Here is a 19,657-nt window from a genome sequence, read left to right as displayed (position 1 = left end):
GGACTACGATTGAATTATTTGTTAATTGTTACAATAAGGGGCGTTTTCTGAACTTTTTTTTATATCAGTGGGAACCACACACACACAATGAGACACACAAAAGTGTGACACAGTGGGCCTTTTGTGTTTGTGTGCTGACGTCACTGCTTACTGGACCGCTTTATTCTCTTGTAATTCAAGACTGTCACCATGGTAACAGTGAGGAAGTCATTTTTACTTTGTGTGTATTATTCAGTGATTTAGTGACACCTAGTGGTAAACTAATAGATTTCAATGACCTAAATTCAAGCCTTGAAAAGTGCACACACAAGACTCCCACTTTGGAGTCAGCCAATTTACGATTTGCTATTTTCGTCTCTTGAAGGAAGTTTTTGGTTTTGGGCGCATGTTGACCATGTCAAGTCCACCACGTGTGAGTTTGTAGCTTTTTCCTCACTTCCAAACCTTTTTTTTTTAATTCAATTGTCATTTTATACAACCTGATCAAATAAAAGTAATATTAAACCAGTTCAGTGCCATTTACATGGCTTTTTGGCGCCCCAGTGTGGTCAATAAGGATCGGTGCATTGCCCAAAGCTACATCTATTTTTATTTGCAGATGCTAACTACAACCAAAACCGAATATTGTAAACAAATAACAGGTTAGGTTATTACAGTTCACCACATATCACGACAATCTCATTGTCTCTTTATTAGACTTGCCAATTTATTCTCACAAATCTGATCACTATGACAAAATTGCTGAGAGGATAAAAAAATGACACACTTGAAACTCGAACAGGCATGTCTCACGTCGTTTGACTATGTACCGCCTTAATTATGAGGTAAAAATGCTGAGCAATATCGCCCTCTTTTGGTGTCACTGAGTGGCGCTTTAGCAAACCTACTGCGGGGAGGATGATGAAATGACCCACACAGTTGCATGTACATGAATGTACCACAATGTTTGTAAGTTTATTATTACAGCTAGGTGGTTACTTGCAGACTGATGTTGCCTTCAGGGGCAGTCTGAAATTATTCACTCCACATAAACGCATCACGATTTGGTGGTTTGTTTTTTTACATTTAGTTTCAGTTATTCCCTCCCGTATTAGCACGTGAACGCCACACGATGTTTTTGTGAGCTTCACTTATATCTGTCGTCAAATAGCCGCCTGGAGGGAGTTAGAAATCATCCATTTCCTCCATCATTTTCCAACACAACTTTCCTCATACAATTGAGCGCCTTGTCCGAACTTCTGAGATAATGAAATGGCCCACACTGTTGCGTGTATCTGAACGCCTCACATCCCAGCAGACGCGCCTGCGGCCACTGAACAACAACCACATCTGATGAGTTCTTCTTCCTTGTGTACCGCAAGAACATGAGACAATCCCCACCCATCTTTCTATTGTTGTTGACTTTTGGGCGTGTTCCAGGCAGTCACGTGACACACTTAGCATCTTTCTTTCTTGTCAGCACTTAAGAAACAGGAAACTCAGAGAACTTGGTCAGAAGCGTTCGTGTGTCCTCTCGTGATTGACAAGCGTTCTCCTCGGATGAACCGCGGAAGGTGGTTCTTGCAGGCAGGCGGGCTACGTGGGGTGGGGGGGCAGGTTCTGGGCCATGAGTGCTGAGGCAGGGCGGTGGCGCGCTGAGAGAGAATGAGCTGACGTTTTTAAGCAAATGCATCCAAAGCGATGCCTTCTTTCGACCGCTTAAACTGAAAAACAAATATTTGTCACTCGCCATGAAGAGCTACCCGGAGAGCGTCGCCTTCCTGGGACAGTTCGGACGCTTCCAGCAGGTCGTTTTCTTCCTCCTGTGCGTCAGCATCGTGCCAAACGGCTTCGGTGCCTTTACGCTCGTCTTCCTGGTCGACACACCAGCTCACCACTGCCGAGTGCCCGATGTCAATCTGTCGGAGAACTGGCGCAATGCCGTCATCCCGTTGCGGGTGAGTACACGAGTGCCGGCCGGTTACCGCTTCCCGGAACAATTCTCCCTGAGGTCACCGATCATTCCACCACTTAAAAGTAATTTCAACGCCAGAAACACAGCGCCGATTGTTGCCGAATTAAGTGAAACAATGTGATTTTTATCATAAAACAACCAAAACGGCGCATTAGAGCGTCTTCGCGCGGAAAATACGTAAATCCTATTTTTTTCCTAAGAGGTTAGGCGGAGTTTTACGCGTGCACGCGTGCGCCAAAAGCGGGAACATTGCCTGGCGCAAGACACGCTGCCAGGTTCATCGAGTTGATGCTAACCAAACAAGTTTGAATTTGTATTAAACTATACAAAGTGAAGTAAATAGTGGTCTGCAGCGCCCTCTGCTTGAAAGTTTACACAAATGAGCTTAACGAGACACATGGCATTCATTTCCCGTCCAGTTTTGATTTGCAAGAAAACCTAAAAATATCCTCACATCTGAAAGTCATTTGCATGTTGCTACATAATCGAATTCATAGGTTCGAATGCAAGAGGATAGATGCAAATTTTTCCTCCAAACGATCAGGCAACAATGTAAATTATCTCATTTTTAACTACATTTAATCACCAATCCATAAATTCCAGCAGGATGCATGTGTTTACTATACAGTCTTGTCCCCCCCCCCCCCCCCCCCCCCCCTGCAGGTTGTAAACGGCAAAGAGGTGCGGAGCAGCTGCAGCAGGTACCGCCTCGACGTGATCCGGAACCTGTCGGACCAGGGCTACAGTCCTGAAAGGGATGTCAACCTCACAACCCTGGAGGAGGAGACGTGCAAGGACGGCTGGATCTACAGCAAGGATGTCTACCAGTCCACGATCGTCACTGAGGTGATTGTGTGTGTCACTGTCAAGGTGCAGCCTACAAGCAGTGACCAAAATTAAAATGGTTTGCCATGAGACTTTTTTTGTGGGTCTACTCCAGATAGACCTACAATGCTAACATAGGAAGCTAACATATAATGCTAAACAGTTTTCATTCGCATCTTTCAGTTTGACCTGGTGTGCAACGACCAATGGAAGAAGCCGTTCACCACCACGATCTTCTTCGTGGGCATCCTGTGTGGCTCCTTCTTTGCGGGGCAACTCTCAGACAAGTACGGTTAAGCTTTATTTGGTGTTTGTACATTCCAGACATCATGTGTGTCCTCAACAGATTAGGAAGGAAGCCCATCCTTTTTGCCACTTTGGCTCTTCAGACCATCTTCAGCTTCATTCAGGTCTTCTCCGTGTCCTGGTCTATGTTCACTGTCCTGCTTGTCATCAACGGCCTGGGACAAATGTCCAACTACATGTCGGCGTTAGTTCTGGGTATGTCTCACATTCGCACCTCCGGATAATCATTAGCGTCTGTTTAGAAGACAAACTACCTTGCATGATTATCAACACAATGGTTTCGAATGTCAGAATTTATGTCCACACAGCATATTTTTAGTTCCCCTTTGCATGTTCCTGCATGCAGGCGCAGAGATCCTGACGGGCAACGTGCGTCTGCTGTACTCGTCGCTGGGAACCTGTTTCGGTTTTGCTGTCGGCTACATGATCCTACCCGTGTGCGCTTACTTCTTGAGGGATTGGAAGTCTCTCCTGCTGGCCTTGTCTTTGCCCTGCCTGGTCTTTTTCCCCTTCTGGTGGTTAGTTCTTTGCTTTCTGATTGAGTTGTGGTTTTACTCCGTTGGGTTTAAGTTTGGGTTTTGTGAGCTGCAGGTTCATCCCGGAGTCTCCTCGCTGGCTCCTGTGCCAGGGACGAGTGGAAGAAGCCGAGGCCATCGTGAGGAAGGCGGCCAAGATGAACAAAGTGCAAGCACCCGAAGTCATCTTTGAAGACGACTTAATCGTGAGTGCCCATTGTTTTTAATTTTGGGGGACGAAATACTCAGCAGAATTAAAAATTAAAAAGAATATTTCGTTGATGATGTAGGTGAGCAAGGCAACAGAGCCGAAGCCCAAAGAACCACACAGTATTCTAGACCTGGTGGGCAATCTGGAAATCGGATTCATGACAATGATTCTCTGCTATGTGGCGTGAGTACACCATGCACTATGCAGTGCTTTTTGTTGTCACACGTTAATAGCTGGAGAAAAATCACACCAAGGCATGAAAGGCGAGGCCCGAAAGAACCTTAGGGCGGCGAGCCAGGTGGCAGCTAGCTAGCTCAGCTAAGCTATGTCGTCACTCGGTGCTCTCCTATGCCAGGTTCACCATGTCGGCGGGCTACTACGGCATCTCCTTCAACACGACACAGTTCCACGCCAACGCATACGTCAGCTGCTTCATCTCAGGGGCCGTGGAGCTGCCGGCTTACGTGTCCAGCTGGCTAGCTCTGCGCTACGTGTCGCGCCGGATGTCCGTCATCGGCTCCCTGGCGCTGGCCGCCGTGCCGCTCTACTTCATACAGTTAGTGCCTGAAGGTGATTGGTATTTTCTAAACCTATGAGTTGAGCACCTGGACATTGAGTAACATCGTCTCCGTCCTGGTCCGGCAGGTTACTCTGGTCTGTCGCTCACTCTGGAAATGCTGGGAAAGTTTGCCATCACTACCGGTTTCGGCCTGATGTTTGCTTATACCACCGAGCTGTACCCGACGGCGCTGCGAAACACCGCGACCGGCCTCTGCAATACGGTAGCTCGGCTGGGAAGCTGCATCATGCCATACCTACTGGAGCTCAGTGAGTGATAATTAATTTCATTTTAAATTCATTTAGACCTTTTAGAGGAGTTCTTCAAAGACAAATTACTCACTACGTAGACTTCTATGTTTTTTACACTGATGTCATTTGAAAACAGGGTCCTACTCACCATTCCTACCTTACATCATACTCGGCAGTCTGGCTGTTTTGGCTGCCTTCGCCACCATCCTCCTGCCAGAGAGTTTCGGAAAACCTCTGCCTGAATCCATCCAACATATGCACAAGAGAAACAAGTACGTTAACGATCGCCATAAATGATAATCTAGATGGACATGTGAAATACACCAGGGCAATTTGAAGACATTTAAAAGCTACTTTGGTCTAATTTGATGAATTAAATAAGTTCAGTAGAAGTGGATGATGTACTTTTTACGATATTGTTTGTGATATAAACCCATCTCTGTTACACTTATTACGTTACAATAAATCGGTCCGTCCATGATAGCAGACATAGCCCAAAAGGTTTAGATGTAAACAATTGTTTAACTAACAATTTTCCTCCTTTTTCCCCAGCATCAAGTGCCCGTGCTTACCAAAAGCTGAGACCCCTGTGGCGGTGGTTCTTACGGAAAACACCAAATCCTAAAAAAAAGTTTATGTAATAAAATAATTGTTTAAAATTGTTACAAATGTTTACAGGGCTGATGATATTGCAAAAAAAACCCCACAATGTTATATATTATGTTTCCCTTTCTGATATTTTCCTTGGAATAATCATATCAGGGTGTTTTTTTTAGTATAATTTCTGAAATGATATCATTGACTTAAAGTGCAGCTGCTGTTTACATATGCTAATACTTTATGAGCACAATCATGAGGCCTGATCTCATGATGCTATGCACACAATTGACCATCCTATAATATTTTTGTTACTGTTATGATATCATACTGTATGTAAGGTATTTTTTTTTTTTTTACCTTTCTGGACATGTGTAATTTTATATGTTTGAATGTTCTTTCCCAATGCAAACCATTCTAAAAACTAAACCAGAATGGATTTGTTTTTCTCAGGTGCTGAGAGTTTTAAACGCTAAATACAATCATCTTATAAACTGCAAACCTGCAGGCACCCAGTTTACAGATATACTCGATGTGATAATAAAGAGAAGCATTTTTGTTTACATTGAAATGTGCTGTGATTTTTCCTTATATAAGGCATACTGTTAGGAAAGGGAAAATTATAATTTTGGTGTGCCGGAATGGATTGACGGAATTTCAACTATTTTGAATAGGGAAAATTGTATTTGGGAAGAAACACTGACACCCATCGGTCATCAATGGAATAACAGCATGGATTTCCCAGCATGCTTTGCTATGCCCGCCGACCCCGACGCGCAGCTAACCTGCACCGAAGCTCGGCTAGCCGCTTAGCTACGAGCGGCGGACATGTTGTTCCAACCCTCGCTGGAATAAACGTCTTGGGCAGCAGGTGCGAACAGGGGAGACCTCTGTGGCGGGGGGCTCTGGACCACCATGGACGCCGTTAACGCCTTCAACCAGGAGGTAAGGCTGCCTTCCTGGCGCACTTTGAAGGCGGTTTAGCCGCTTGAAGGTCCGGCGGAGGAGCCGTGTTTGGCCCGAAGTGAGGGCCTCGCTTGTGGCCGTCGAGTCCTCTGGACTCGTTAGCATTTGCGTCCTTATATAGTTGTATATTTTGAAACGTCATTTATAAAATCTAATAAAAAGAATTTAGCGTGCTAACACCGGGCCGGTTCGGCAACGTTGCCTCAGAGCACGTTAGCATCGCATGAGCAAATATTCAGCTACAACGTGCATCATCTTCACTTTGTGATTATCATGGTGTGCTTGGAGTGAAGATCACGAGTCATCTGTGATGTTGGGAGCAGGGAGATGTTGTTGAATTTCACAATATGTTCGTGGAACACGAACACAAGCTTGTCCACCACCTTTGTTGTCACGTCTACCAGCTCCAATGTGCTGAGAGGCGGGGCTGTGTCGTTATTCTCCGGGGAAACCCTTGCCCCTATCACCGGTCGGGGCAAAGCCAGGGTGGATCCAGTGTGGACCTTCACAATCGTGAAATTAAATAGAAAACTCTTTGAGATCACATTGCGAATGTAAACAGTCCAAAATCAGATCAGAAGTGAGCAATGCGAGAAGGGTAGTTTTCACGCTAATCTGTTTTGCTTCCAATGAAATGTTTAAAAACAAATTTGTCTTGTGTAGTTGTTCTCCTTGATGGACTCTAAGCCGCCGATTTCTCGCGCCAAGATGATCTCTATCACCAAGTCGGCCATCAAGGCTATGAAAGTAAGGATTTATTGTCTTAAGCACAATATGTCTATTATAGATGATCAGATGTTGAAATATGTCTTCTTTAATCAGCTCTACAAGCACGTGGTACAGATTGTGGAGAAGTTCATTAAAAAGGTAAGATCTTAAAATGAAAACATTGCCGATTTCAACAATCTCATCATCTCTTTTTATGTGCAGTGTAAGTCCGAGTACAAAGTGGCGGGCCTGTATGTGGTGGACTCCATCGTCCGCCAGTCACGGCATCAGTTTGGTGCAGACAAGGATGTTTTTGGACCCCGCTTCACCAAAAACATTGTGGCCACCTTCGAGAACCTTTGCCTTTGCCCCCTGGAGGACAGAGTAAGAACATAGTCCATGGAAACAACAGCAAAACTGGTCAAAAAGGAGAATCTTTAGCTTTCTTGATGACATGGATTTCTACGTGATGTTTACAGAGTAAGCTGGTACGTGTGCTGAACCTATGGCAGAAGAACGGCGTGTTCAAGAGCAACGTTATTCAACCCCTCCTGGACATGGCCGCCGGCGCCACCAGCGGCGACGGGCCTTGCCCCGAGGATCCGGGTGATTGTCCGCCGCACACGTCCGTCATTGTCTTGCTAAGAAGCAACGAGCTAATCACCATTTGGATTCCGTTGATGTTTTTCCGCAGGTTCCTCCCCTTTGACCCCGACCAAAGACCACGTGGTGAACTCTGCCTCGGCACCACTGCAAAATCAAGACCCCTTCACCGCTGTGGCGCAGCTCTTCCAGTCCACGCAGAATCAACAGGTGAGAGGACAGTAGATGCTGCCCTTTTAAATACTGCTCGAGAACTCAAAATGTATTTTGTTAATCGCATTAGCTGCAGCAGATGCTTCAGAACTTCCAGCAGCAGCATCAGCAGCAGCCCGTCCAAGCGGAACCCAGCCCCCAGCCTCCACCCGCCCCGAGTGTCGCCCCGGTTTTCAACACCGCTCTGCCGCATCCTAGCCAGGCCGCCCAGCAGAAAGCGGCGTTCGACAAGGTTGGCCTCGCGCTCCACAGCTGCGATTATACCCGTCGCAACAATCGCTAACGTGTTACAAATACCCTTCGCCGTAGACGTTGTTGGATCGTTTTGACTACGACGACGAGCCGGAAGCCCCAGAGGACAAGGATGACGGCCCGCAGTCCTCCTTGTAAGACCATTTGAATTATTGATCCACATACTCCAAAGCAAGTTTACTCTGGTGTAAAGATTAAAGATAAAAAAAAAAAGAATGCTAATGTCATTGTTGTTGCCATGACGACAGCATGCAGCAGCCTCCAGCCTTCCAGCCGCCCATGATGAACATGACTCAGGACTTCTCGCAGCAGGTTTATTCTACGCTTTGATTTCTAAAGCAAAAACAGTTGAGCATGAAATAATGGCGCCCTCTATAGGTGCTAAAATCATCATAAAGTAGTCAGGGATGAAATTTTGGGAACAAACTTGCAAATACTACAATGAGAGAATGTCATTCATTGTCTTTAGGGTCCTCTACCCCCTAATGGCCAGATCCCGGCTTACGGTCTAATGCCAGGACAAGGCTTCCAGGGAATGACACCTCAGATGGGCCAGGTTGCTCCGGGTCAGCCCTTCCCCGGATTCCCTGGAGGTTATCCCCCTCCTCACTCGACCCAGCAACAGCAGGTAAAACTGAGGAGGTTAGGAGAAATGTTGGCGACCAAGCAAAACCACATCTTCTCGCTGCCATTCTTAGGATTCGACAGTCAATGCCGAGCGTTCCTCCATGAGGGACGGCAGACATGGTCACACGTCACGTTCAGGCTCCAGGTAAGCCACTGGACGATCAGCAGGGATTTGCTTTCAGACTCTTGTTTAATTTTGCGTGTGTCGCTAAGCTAATTATTTTTTTTTTAACCAGGTCCCCGAAGAGAAGGCGATCGCGGTCCAATTCCCGCACACGCCGCCCCCGTCACCGGCGCTCGCGTTCCCGCGACCGACGCCACCATTCCCCGCGCTCACGCTCGCAGGAACGCCGGGAAAGGGAACGGGAGCGGGAGCGGCGACAAAAAGGTCTCCCGCCGCTCAAAAGCGAGACGCTAAGCAGTGAGTAGCAATCTCTTTGCGTGCGCTCTCCCAACTTTGTCGCTGCGCGGTGGACTTGAGTTTGCGCTCTTCAGTCTGCAGTACGACTTTATGGGTGGGCCAGCTGGACAAGAGGACTCAGCAGCAGGATGTGGCCAACTTGCTGGAGGAGTTCGGACAGATCGAGTCCATAAACGTGAGTAGGAATGTGCTAGCGGGAGTGGTGGAAAGCTCAATGTGGCGTGTTTTTGTGTAGATGATCCCTCCGCGGGGCTGCGCCTACATCGTCATGGTCCACAGGCAGGATGCCTTCAGGGCTCTGCAGAAGCTCGGTCGAGGCTCCTTCAAAGTCAACCAAAAAGCAATCAAGGTGAAAAAACACAGTAGATAGATAACTACACGGTTTTCAGAATGCTTATCACCTTTTTTTTTTTCCCCTCTCTCCTGGCAACAGATTGCGTGGGCTCTGAACAAAGGCATCAAGGCTGATTTGAAGCAGTTCTGGGACGTGGAGCTGGGTGTCACCTACGTGCCTTGGTCCAAAGTCAGGGAGGAGCAGCTTGAGGAGCTCAAGGAAGGAGGAATCCTGGATGGGGACACGTTAGCGCCAGGTAGCATACAAATGGCACCCAGCTCGGCTTTTAACACGCATTCACGAATCTTACTCGCACGCCGCTTCCAGACTGGATTACTGCCAGGAAAGCTCTGGAGAACCCACAGGTGCCCACCCACAATGGTGGTGCTGAGTCACAGCAGCCCGAGGACGCCCACTTGATGGCTCCTCATCCTCCTACACAGGTGAGCTGTCTGTCTAACAAGTTGGATACAAATCCGTCGAAAAGGTTCAATGACGGCGTTTTTTTTTTCTTCAGGTTCCACCGATGCTCGGCATGAGCTCGGTGCCGCCACCCGGCTTCCCCGCCAACATGAGCATGCCGCCGCCTTCCTTCCCGCCTGGCATGCCCCCGCCACCGTTCATGAGACCAGGCTTCAACCCCATGCAGATGCCTCCAGGTTTCCCCCCACCGGGTCCCATGCCTCTCTCCATGCCGCCGCCGCCACCCTCCAAAGGGGATGACATGCTCAGCAGAAAACACGATGAGGTCCCGGACGCTCCCCATTTCTTCAACAACCAGATGGGCGCCATGTGTTAGTTACTGTTTTGTCTCTTATGTTAACCAAGCCTGTTCATTTCCATGGAAGGTTTCCAATATTGAAAGTGGCGGGAATTTTAAACGTGTTTTTGTCGGCAGGTAACCAGGCAGGCGCACCCCCAGCTGGCGGCATCCAGCCCCCGACAGGCGGTCTCCTGGGGGCCCGGCCCGGTATGATCCCGCTTCAACGCCCACCGGGCCCTCCTCTGCGCTTCCCGCCACCGCCCGTCCCACCTCAAATGATTCCCAGGGGGCCCCACCCGCCCCACATGCGCCACGATGCCCCTCCGCCTAAAGGAGCCTTCGGGATGCCCCACAGCATGAGACCACCCTTCCCGCCTCACGGTCCGCCCCCTCAAGGTCCCCCGCATCAAGGTCTGCCTCCTCAGGGTCCACCCCCTCAAGGTCCCCCTTTGCCCCCGTTCATCAGACCCGGAGCCCCGCGTGAGGACGAGGACAGCCGCCCTTTTCGGGGCGAGCGCCCGGGCTATATGGAGGCGGAGCCAGACAGGGAGCGAGGGTTTGGCGGCGCGGCGAGGCGCCCGTTTGGCGGAGACCGCCCGGACACGAGGGACAGACTGGATGGTAGTGGATGGAATAGAGACTGGCGAGATCGGGAGAACGGCAGCAAAGAGGCCCAGGAAAAAGGCAAAGAAAGCGAGCGGCCCAAGCGGCGTGAGAGGGCCAGCCGGTGGGACCGCGACGACCGCTTGGCCGACCTGGAGAAAATGGACAATCTCCGGACCTTTGACGCAGTTGCTACGGAAACAGCCCAACGAATCCAAAAGACTGCCGAGTCGGCGCCTCCTGCTGCCGAGTCGTCAAAGGCGGCGGCGTCGTAGTGTGCACCAGGTTTCCCTCCAGCCGCGACTCCACGAACTGTGACTTGAGCGCCTCATGAACACATTGCATAATTCCCCTTCCTGTACATTGTGCGAACGCAAGCATGGCTGTTTTACTTGTGCTCCTTTCATCTTTTACCTATTTAATCAAGACTGTAGATTTATTTTTAACTTCATGGTTTGCAGCCACTCCATCCCAAAGGACCGTTTTAAGTGTATTTTTAGTCATCTGCTTTATTATTTTGAAATGGTTTAGGTTAGGGCTGCAACTAGCTCTTTTCATAACAGATTAATCGATGGATCGGATTATTAAAATCAACATTTATTTCACTTCAGGAATATTTCAAATTGATAGTGCAGACAATGCACGATTGAATTTGATCGATTCACTAATTTACCTCATAAAATGTCCGAAAATAGGCAAACATTTCAACAGTTGTTTTCCAAAGTAAAAACATTTTGCAAATTAAACAGATAACTAGTCTGCTTTCAAGGACTGCAATAAATTGGCATCCGTTCAGAATACAGTATGCATGTTAACCTTTGACCCTCCTACTATTGTAAAGAAAGTAAAAATGATGGACTATCAATCATTTTTCAAGTTATTCCAAAGTAGGCAGTTGCTGATGTGTTTTTTTTTCACCCTCACACTTTTGTTTTGCATTGACAAGCTACTGTAACAACTGTAAGCCCCGCCCCCTTACTTGAATCATTTGAACCCTGAAGGAAATCTGAGTGAGATGACAACTCTGGCTCTCCACTGTAAATATGCTTTTCACTGTCACTAGCTCAGAGGTATCATGACTATGCTCCTTGTTTGTCGACCCAAGAGCACAGCTTCGAAGGACCCAGAAGGAATTGTGAATTTGCTTCAACTTCTTTGGCTGTTTGAACGCTTTTGTTAACCCTACAAAAAAAGACATGGATGTAAAATGTTCAACATTTCAGCCACAAAAATGTGTTTTTAATAAACTATTTTTGTACCAAATATGGGATTTTTGTCACTATAATACTATCCTCAACATATTTATTTCTCTATTTTTCAAAATTCCAGTATACAGCAGTTATAATTTAAGAGAATCAAAAAGAAAAAAACGAGTAAAAATACCTGATTTATTCTTTTTAACGAAAATGTATTTAGATTTTCAAATGCATTATTATTGGCGCTCCGTCACCAACTTCCGGTTTGGGCTTACGTATCCACAAGCCGACCAATCAAACAGACCAATCAGATTTTTAGTGTTGGTCTGCCTCTGATTGGCTACTTCGAGCACCCGCCCATTTGGGAGCTATTGCTAAAATGATTGGTTGTCACAGAGTCACGAGTGTCTGTCAAGTCGAAGCTACAACGACTCCTGCATATCTCTATACTTCAAACTACTGCGATCAAAATGGTGAATAAAGCTGTTTGTGTGCTGAAAGGAGCCGGTGAAACCTCCGGCACGGTGTTTTTCGAACAAGAGGTAATTCATGTCACAGTTAAGGGAATTTAAAAGAGCATTTTGTCCTGTTAAAGTTCGCGGTGCGGCGGAGTGTTTATGCTAAGCTAGCTGAAGTCTTCAATTTAACCCCACTGTTTTGTTTTCCAATATTTGCTACTGAAATAGTGACAGAGGGGACACTTTTCGACGAATAAAGTCAGTTTTTATCACATAATAAGTCACCGTTTATTCATTCAATGTGTACTCATCTTTAGCTTGCAAAAAATACGTCATTTCACCACGTACATGTGCAATTATCTTCCAGTCAAACCCTTTCCATTGAATGGGGTGGTCATTAATGCAATGTTTGTAGCATTAAATACTATTTTTCCTCTTTAAAAAAATCAAATGCGTCATAACCTTTGCACGCGGCAAGATGAATGATCTTGTTGCGCCTGTTGCATAAATCGGACGTTTTAATTTCGTTTTCGCTTAAAAACACAATTTTGTCCTAAACAAATGATCACTTGCTTTTTTAGTTTGTGTAAATTAAAGTGTTTTATTTTAAGGTGGGCCCTGCAGAGTGAAAGTGCTGAGTCACGGCCACACTTTACGAAACTGACCTGTTTGCATGCTACACTAGCGAATGGGTCGATAATTCACTTCGTTGATATAGACCTTAACAAGATAAGATTGGTACTTTCAATTTTGCTATTTTAAGCTCTGCTGTCACCTAAATGTGCTTTTAATTGCATAAATTGCCTTTTATTATTGCATAAAAAAAACTGGTCAAACTAGGATCAACATTTGTCCTGTTTTTGTTTAATATAAAGTAAATGCTCCTCACTAGGAGCTTTTTGTCTGCCGAGGCAAGTTGTCATCTGGCCTTGACAGATATTGTGTTGTTGCTGTTCTTGACCTGACAGAGTGATTCCAGCCCAGTGAAACTGACGGGAGAAATCGTAGGCCTCACGCCAGGCGAGCATGGCTTCCACGTCCACACCTTTGGAGACAACACCAATGGTTGGTGATAACGCACAATAGCTCGTGTTGTCTTAAATGTAACATGGGGACATAACTTGTTTTTATTGGACAGGGTGTATTAGTGCTGGCCCTCATTTTAATCCACTGAAGACCAATCACGCTGGTCCCAACGATGCAGAAAGGTATGGTACTTTTGAACACGTGTACTTGTTTGGAAGAATTTCATCTACTGTCTTGTCAATCAGTGTTTCACAGAGTTTTGCCTTTTCAAATGCTTCAACAGGCATGTCGGCGACTTGGGCAATGTGACTGCGGATGCTAATCGAGTGGCTAAAATCAACATCACAGACAGCGTCATCTCCCTCACCGGCCCCAACTCGATCATCGGCAGAACCATGGTGGTAAGTTATATTGCCTTCTTTGGTCTTCCACATGATTTGAGTTTGCAGTAAATAACCCGCTTTTCAGATTCATGAGAAGGCAGACGACTTGGGCAAAGGCGGCAATGAGGAGAGCCTTAAAACGGGCAATGCTGGCGGACGTCTGGCTTGCGGCGTCATCGGCATCGCTCAGTAAAAGAAGCACTGCGGAAAATATGGAAGCTTCAAGCGCTTAAAGACCAACTTGGCTACTCTGTGTAATTTATTTTTTTTTTTGACCACGTAATGAGCCAGCAATTATGCTATTTTTGTCTGCTTGGACCCCATATATACCCATATATGTTGCAAACTGACAACAAAGATTAAATAAAGACTTCGTCTATATTCTTAATGTGTGATTTTGTGAGGTTATAGTTTGGTTTTGAAAATCTATGTACTGTTTCTTACCCATTGTCCTGCAGAAAAGAGCAAGGTATTATATATTTAAATTTAAATCCAAATTTAATTCAGTTTGAGCGGGTTAATTGTGCTTCGTGTCAGTGTTTTGACGAAGGACCGTGTGCAAATTTATTTAATGTCCCTCCCAAAAAAGACGAATCGTAGTCCACGTAGGAAGGGCAGCATTGATGCGTTTCTATAAAATAAGGTAAATAAATTTTGTAACTGTTTTTTTGTGGTCCCCAAACAAATATAGTTGACTAATTTTGTTTTTTAATTTTACGTCACAAAAAGAACCGTCGAGTGTAACGAAAGTGCATATAGGTTGGCCGCTCAGTGGCTCACGGTCGGCCCGCCAACATCACTTATCACCTCCTCCGGGTTAGAAAATGACGAAATTTAATTAAACTATGATACAAAACGAAAAATTTGGGCAGGTGAGTGAAACGTATCTTCTTATTGTACTCGTCTCCCCTAAAATGACTTCGAATTGTAACGAAATATTTGTTAGCTCGTTGGCTAACATCGATGCTAGCGTTAGCCGTGACGCAGGTATGTTCAAACCCGTTAAATATAAAATGTACAATTGTTACACGAAAGACTCAACATAGTTTGCTATTTGTATTTGATTCTGGTCTTTATTCCCCTTAAGTAGCTGGGGTCCATTGTATAGTTTTATTTTCTTTTTTAAACAGACCTGGCGTTTTCATTGAGACAGGTGCTCGTTTATTCGACATCTAATTTTATTAAAAAATAACTGTTAAAATTTAACGTCACCGCCACATTAGTTTCCATGTTTTCCCTTGCTTGGGTTACTTAATATTAATTTTACTTTTTGAGCTATATTGTGTTTCTAACTTTGTCCAATTCAAAATATGTTGCACTAGACCATTTCTTCCACTAGATGGCGGTGTTGTTGACCTTCACAGCAGCCAAGCAATGCTTCATTGTTACATCATGGAGAACCTCGACTTTTTTTCCCCCCTTCTAAATGCATGAAGGCATTTGCTTAACAAGAGAGAGAGAATCGGTGAGTTCAAATACACACTCAAATATTGATGACAATTATTCAGTATAAAATATTGATGGCTGTTGCGCACAGATGAAAACATTTCATGAACATCGCACTCTCACAGAGCTGTCAGATGAGCGTGCGGAGCTACTGAAATATGAATACGATTTTATGATTACATGTTTTGAATGCTGGAATTGGATTTTCAGGTTCTTATTACAGTGAGCAGCTGTGCCCTGCACACACACATAGATGACTCACTTGTGGATGCTCATGTGATTGTTTTTCTGTCTTTTTTTTTTAGTAGAAATTGTCCAGACTTGGATGATCTTTGTTGACTTGCGGGGATGGAATATGTTGATGCAAAATTGTGATTTCCTTCTGCCACAAAGGAGTGCGAGGGCAAGAAAAATATTCCAAGATTATGACAAATGTGAAATGTGACTAGATTTTTTTTTCTTCTGAAGATTTTATCATTTAAAAGCACACTTTTATGTTTGACCACGGCATCACTGTAATTTAATTACACACGGGGCTTGCATTTGTATACTTTTGAGCTAGCACAATGCCGGCATCTTGTTCTGCTGCATCAATGCTCATCTTGAGAAGTGCATTTGTAGCCTGACTGACAGACGCTAAAAGCTGTTATAAATAGCCTTACTTGCGGAGGTGATGAATAATAGAGACTGAAGAGAAAAAGCTTCAGGAGGTCTAAAAGCATTTAATGGAACGTAAAGAAAATGTACAGCATTGCATCATTTGCGATTGAGGAATCATTCAAGTGACCTCCACCATGTTCGAGAGAAAGAGGTAAAAGTCACGCTGCCGCCCGATATCCATCACCCGCTTGCGCACGGAGGTGCTAATGGCAGTTACGTACATTTGGAAAAGGCACCAGGAATGCCTGCCTCCTTCACGTGCTTTTATTGTGAAAGTCTGGACGAGAGGTATTTACCTAAAATATGCCAAAGTGTTAGTTCCAAATACGACAAGGGTCGAGATTATGCTATCTTCTCAGATAATTGACCCCAGAACTAAATTTGGAGGGAACTCTGCAGACTGAAGATGCCAGGTCTGAGAGGTCATAAATGGTCCTCCGCAGACAGACTAATTACAAAGACCCTGTGACCTGACCTCTGAACCCTGAGCTGTCCCTCATGTGAAAGTGGAGCTCCCAAATGCCACCACGACTCGTCTTATCATGTGACACTCAGCCCTCCGTTTCGCTCACAACCTGTTGTTTCTTCCCGCCCCAGGATGTGCCGATCGCCACGACGACGGGAGTGGCCGATTACCCGGCGCGGCATTCCCGGGATGCTTCGGATGTCCGACGGGAATCGATCAAGTGAGGGAAATTTGTCAAGCATGCGAGACATTTCAGTGAGTGCTTGAAAACTTAAAAAAAAAAAAAAGCGATTTGGTGCAAAATATATTTCATACATACGGGTATTTTATTTTTAGCAAGAATCTTTCGTTCCCATGAATCAGCTGGTTGAGGCTTTTCCCTGCAGGGAATTCCGTTACATAAATGTCCACCCCCCCCCTTCTTTGTTCACATGTTTCCAAACTAAATATTTAGCTGAGAAGGAAGTGCTGAGCATGAAAAACGAAGAGCGGAAATCACGTTGGTTTGTTTGTACATTATTTTTATCTCCTGTATGTTTTTTTTTTCGTTCTCCAAATGCGGGTTGGGATTCTTCATCCAACCATTTTTTCCCAATGAAGTCTGTCACGTGTGTGTGTGAAATGTATCACTCCGGCGTCAAGCGTTCGGCTGCTTCCCAGCGCTCCAGCCATTGTAGATCCAACTGAAACCATCTCCGCCGTCGACTCGCAGGCGGAAACGGCCGAGACACTAAGCCGGCTTGGTGTTCCTTGAAGCGAGCGATGTGATGAGACACAACTGGGCGACTAACAAGACTCTTGTGCTGTTTGACCCGGAAACTGTTAACTAATCCGGAATCCTGACATTCCAGTCAGAAATAATCATATTAGTTGAAGACCTACGACCAAATGTACAGTCGCTTTGTGCCGAAATTAGGATGGGAGTCTGTGAATACACTACAGCAGCCTGCAGATAAATCTGTGTTCATTTTTTTTTTTTGTCAAATCTGACTTTCGTTTTATAGCGTGCTTCGAAATACTCTTCTTATTCCTCCTCAGTTTGTGCGCGAGGCAAACGTAAATGGCGCGATGATTAACAATGCCCTCCGAAGTGCTCTTTTCACACACAATTAAGTGGATTCACGTTTAAAAATAGGACATTGCTTTTAGAGGAGCTCAACGTGGCTAAGCGTGCGCGACGGTGTGGAGGACACCAGCCGAGATGACTTTAAATTACGCTCCAACCAGATGAAAGTCTTGGATATTTCACAAAAGCAAACTACTGCGGTTACATCATCTCGCCAAACTCTTCTTCAAAGCTCTTTGAGCTGTGGGTGATACATAAATCAAACAATGAGCTGACTCAGTCGTGTAAGAGGCGGAAATGAATCCGCGAACTGAAAGTTCTGCAACAAAGCAAACAAGCTGACTCCATTTTTATCGAGACTTTTGATCTCACGTTGACATGATGAGGGGAAAAAGCCGATAATTCATTCACGGCAATTAAAATGCATTTGATTTCAGTATGATTTGAAGTTGTTCATAATGTGGAAACGGGAAAATTTCACCAAATTGTCAGGAAATATCAAATCAATAAAGGTTTGTGCGCTACGTTAGTCTAAATTAGTCTTTTAGTTGTTTGTCTCGTCTAATTGCAGCATTCCTGGTTAGCAAAAGTACAGCTCCTCATTAATATTCATGAGTAGCTGCAGGCTACAGACGTGTGTTTATGTGTGTGTGTTGTATGACCTTGTGCTTAAAAGCGCGCAATGGTAGGTTAGCATGTTTGCAAAAAGAGCAGCTGGTACATCACATATGGTGCTTTTATTTTTTTTTCATTTCAAGTCACGGCCTTTAATAAGACATTTCGACCGCAGGGACTCTAACCCAGAACGAGAAATTTTGTTTGGACAAGCGGAACCGTTCAAAATGAGATCCGGGCTAATTTATCAAGGCCAGTAGAAATACATTGGGCAGCATCAGTTATCATTCAAAGTGAGATGTGTTGCTATTTTATCATTATTATTTTTTTAGTTCTACAAAGTGCGGGAATGCAGCTTTGAAAATTACGCCCTACGACGGTTTTACGAAGTATTGAGAGGCGTCCTATTTGTGGAACGGCCCGGTTGAGCTCCTAGCGCTAGTAAATGTTTCATTTTCTTTCATTGGCTCGTTGGCCATCGCTCCCTGGGGGGTCATCTGGCTCAGCGGCCTTGGCTAGTCTAATACAGTTTGTCTTGAAAAATGTTTTTCCTTGATTATCGTCACATAAACGTTCCCTGGTACCGGAACACCCGACGTAGGCTTTCACGTCCCGGCGGCTAAGACCGAGCAATGCGCCGTCCGTATGATTGCCTTGCACATTAGAATGCACGACGGTGTTCTTCGCTAATGGAAAATATAAGTTGGCCAGACAGGGATTAGCTGACATGACCCCGGGGCGAAAGCGGAACTCTGCAAGCCGCCGTGTCATACGAGAAGCCAAGCGCGCATGTGTGTTGTCTTGTTTGGCCAGAAGTATATAAATACATACATTATGCATTCAGCCTATTTTATCTGGCAAAGCTGCTGAAAAAAAATCGGGCGACCAGATAGTTCACTTCGCCGTTAACCCAACATGGCTGCTCACGACAGATAAACCGAACGACTAGAAATAATCCAAAAAATCTTTTTCGGTCATTTATGTCCAACGCCTAATGCGATTGCTCGTGTCGCTAGCTATTTATGCTAACTATCAATTTGCACAACGCATATAAAGTGTAGAAGAACACTTTGGCTCATTTTTATTTCAACTTGAGCGAATCGGCAAAAGTTTGGAATGTCATTCAGCCTTATGTAATAAAACAAGTGCCGCTGACGCCGGCTGGTTTCAGGTGTGGCAACATAGGACAAAACTCACAAACAATGCGGACTGAAAAAAAAACGTCATCACGTCTGCCCGTCGTCCGCTCTTGCATAACGATCCTCCACCTGCGCCTTTAGCGCTGCAGCTTGTCGCGGCACGCCATGGCGGCCTTTAATCCGCTAAATCGCTTCCACGCCACCCCCTTAATTCTATTACAAGCCAATAACGCCATGTTTGGCTAGTTCTGTGGGAAGCGGTCTTCTATGACCCCGCTCAATCGCCCGCTTCCTGTTGCAGCCGGACCCCCGCCGAGGGTCGCGTTGAAAGCATCTGTCCTTTCCCGCCGTCATATTTTCACATCCAAACGTTGGATGCAGAAGCTTGATCTCTGACAGAATGAAGATCAGCAGCTTGTTATGCAATCTTTGTTTGTCCCGCAGCCAACATCTCACTTTTTCTGCATGAATGCTCATCATCAAGCAGGGTTTAG

The 19,657-nt window shown here is 45.5% G+C and overlaps 3 protein-coding genes across 3 annotated transcripts; all 3 read left to right on the top strand.

The window, feature by feature from the left end:
• The first annotated feature begins 1,427 nt into the window (after window positions 1–1,427).
• On the top strand, window positions 1,428–5,789 carry LOC125982321 (solute carrier family 22 member 4). The gene is made up of 11 exons (XM_049742799.2): window positions 1,428–1,937; window positions 2,618–2,800; window positions 2,963–3,066; window positions 3,126–3,280; window positions 3,432–3,603; window positions 3,677–3,806; window positions 3,891–3,994; window positions 4,167–4,381; window positions 4,457–4,639; window positions 4,758–4,893; window positions 5,174–5,789. Exons 1-11 carry the CDS (start codon window positions 1,731–1,733, stop codon window positions 5,244–5,246), a joined length of 1,662 nt encoding a protein of 553 aa, XP_049598756.1. The 5' UTR covers window positions 1,428–1,730; the 3' UTR covers window positions 5,247–5,789.
• Window positions 5,790–5,990: 201 nt separating this feature from the next.
• On the top strand, window positions 5,991–11,971 carry scaf4a (SR-related CTD-associated factor 4a). The gene is made up of 18 exons (XM_049742731.2): window positions 5,991–6,163; window positions 6,848–6,931; window positions 7,007–7,051; window positions 7,115–7,276; window positions 7,372–7,498; window positions 7,587–7,705; window positions 7,779–7,940; window positions 8,018–8,094; window positions 8,209–8,272; window positions 8,430–8,588; window positions 8,659–8,732; window positions 8,824–9,008; window positions 9,083–9,183; window positions 9,244–9,357; window positions 9,442–9,598; window positions 9,670–9,785; window positions 9,860–10,136; window positions 10,241–11,971. Exons 1-18 carry the CDS (start codon window positions 6,134–6,136, stop codon window positions 10,981–10,983), a joined length of 2,796 nt encoding a protein of 931 aa, XP_049598688.1. The 5' UTR covers window positions 5,991–6,133; the 3' UTR covers window positions 10,984–11,971.
• A 307-nt stretch (window positions 11,972–12,278) lies between these two features.
• Window positions 12,279–14,152, top strand: sod1 (superoxide dismutase 1, soluble). The gene is made up of 5 exons (XM_049742985.1): window positions 12,279–12,446; window positions 13,331–13,427; window positions 13,501–13,570; window positions 13,672–13,789; window positions 13,857–14,152. Exons 1-5 carry the CDS (start codon window positions 12,375–12,377, stop codon window positions 13,962–13,964), a joined length of 465 nt encoding a protein of 154 aa, XP_049598942.1. The 5' UTR covers window positions 12,279–12,374; the 3' UTR covers window positions 13,965–14,152.
• Window positions 14,153–19,657: the final 5,505 nt, after the last annotated feature.

Source organism: Syngnathus scovelli, chromosome 15 (genome assembly GCF_024217435.2).
Source record: "Syngnathus scovelli strain Florida chromosome 15, RoL_Ssco_1.2, whole genome shotgun sequence".
NCBI classification, from domain to species: domain Eukaryota; kingdom Metazoa; phylum Chordata; class Actinopteri; order Syngnathiformes; family Syngnathidae; genus Syngnathus; species Syngnathus scovelli.
This window is presented reverse-complemented; position numbering and strand designations above follow the sequence as displayed.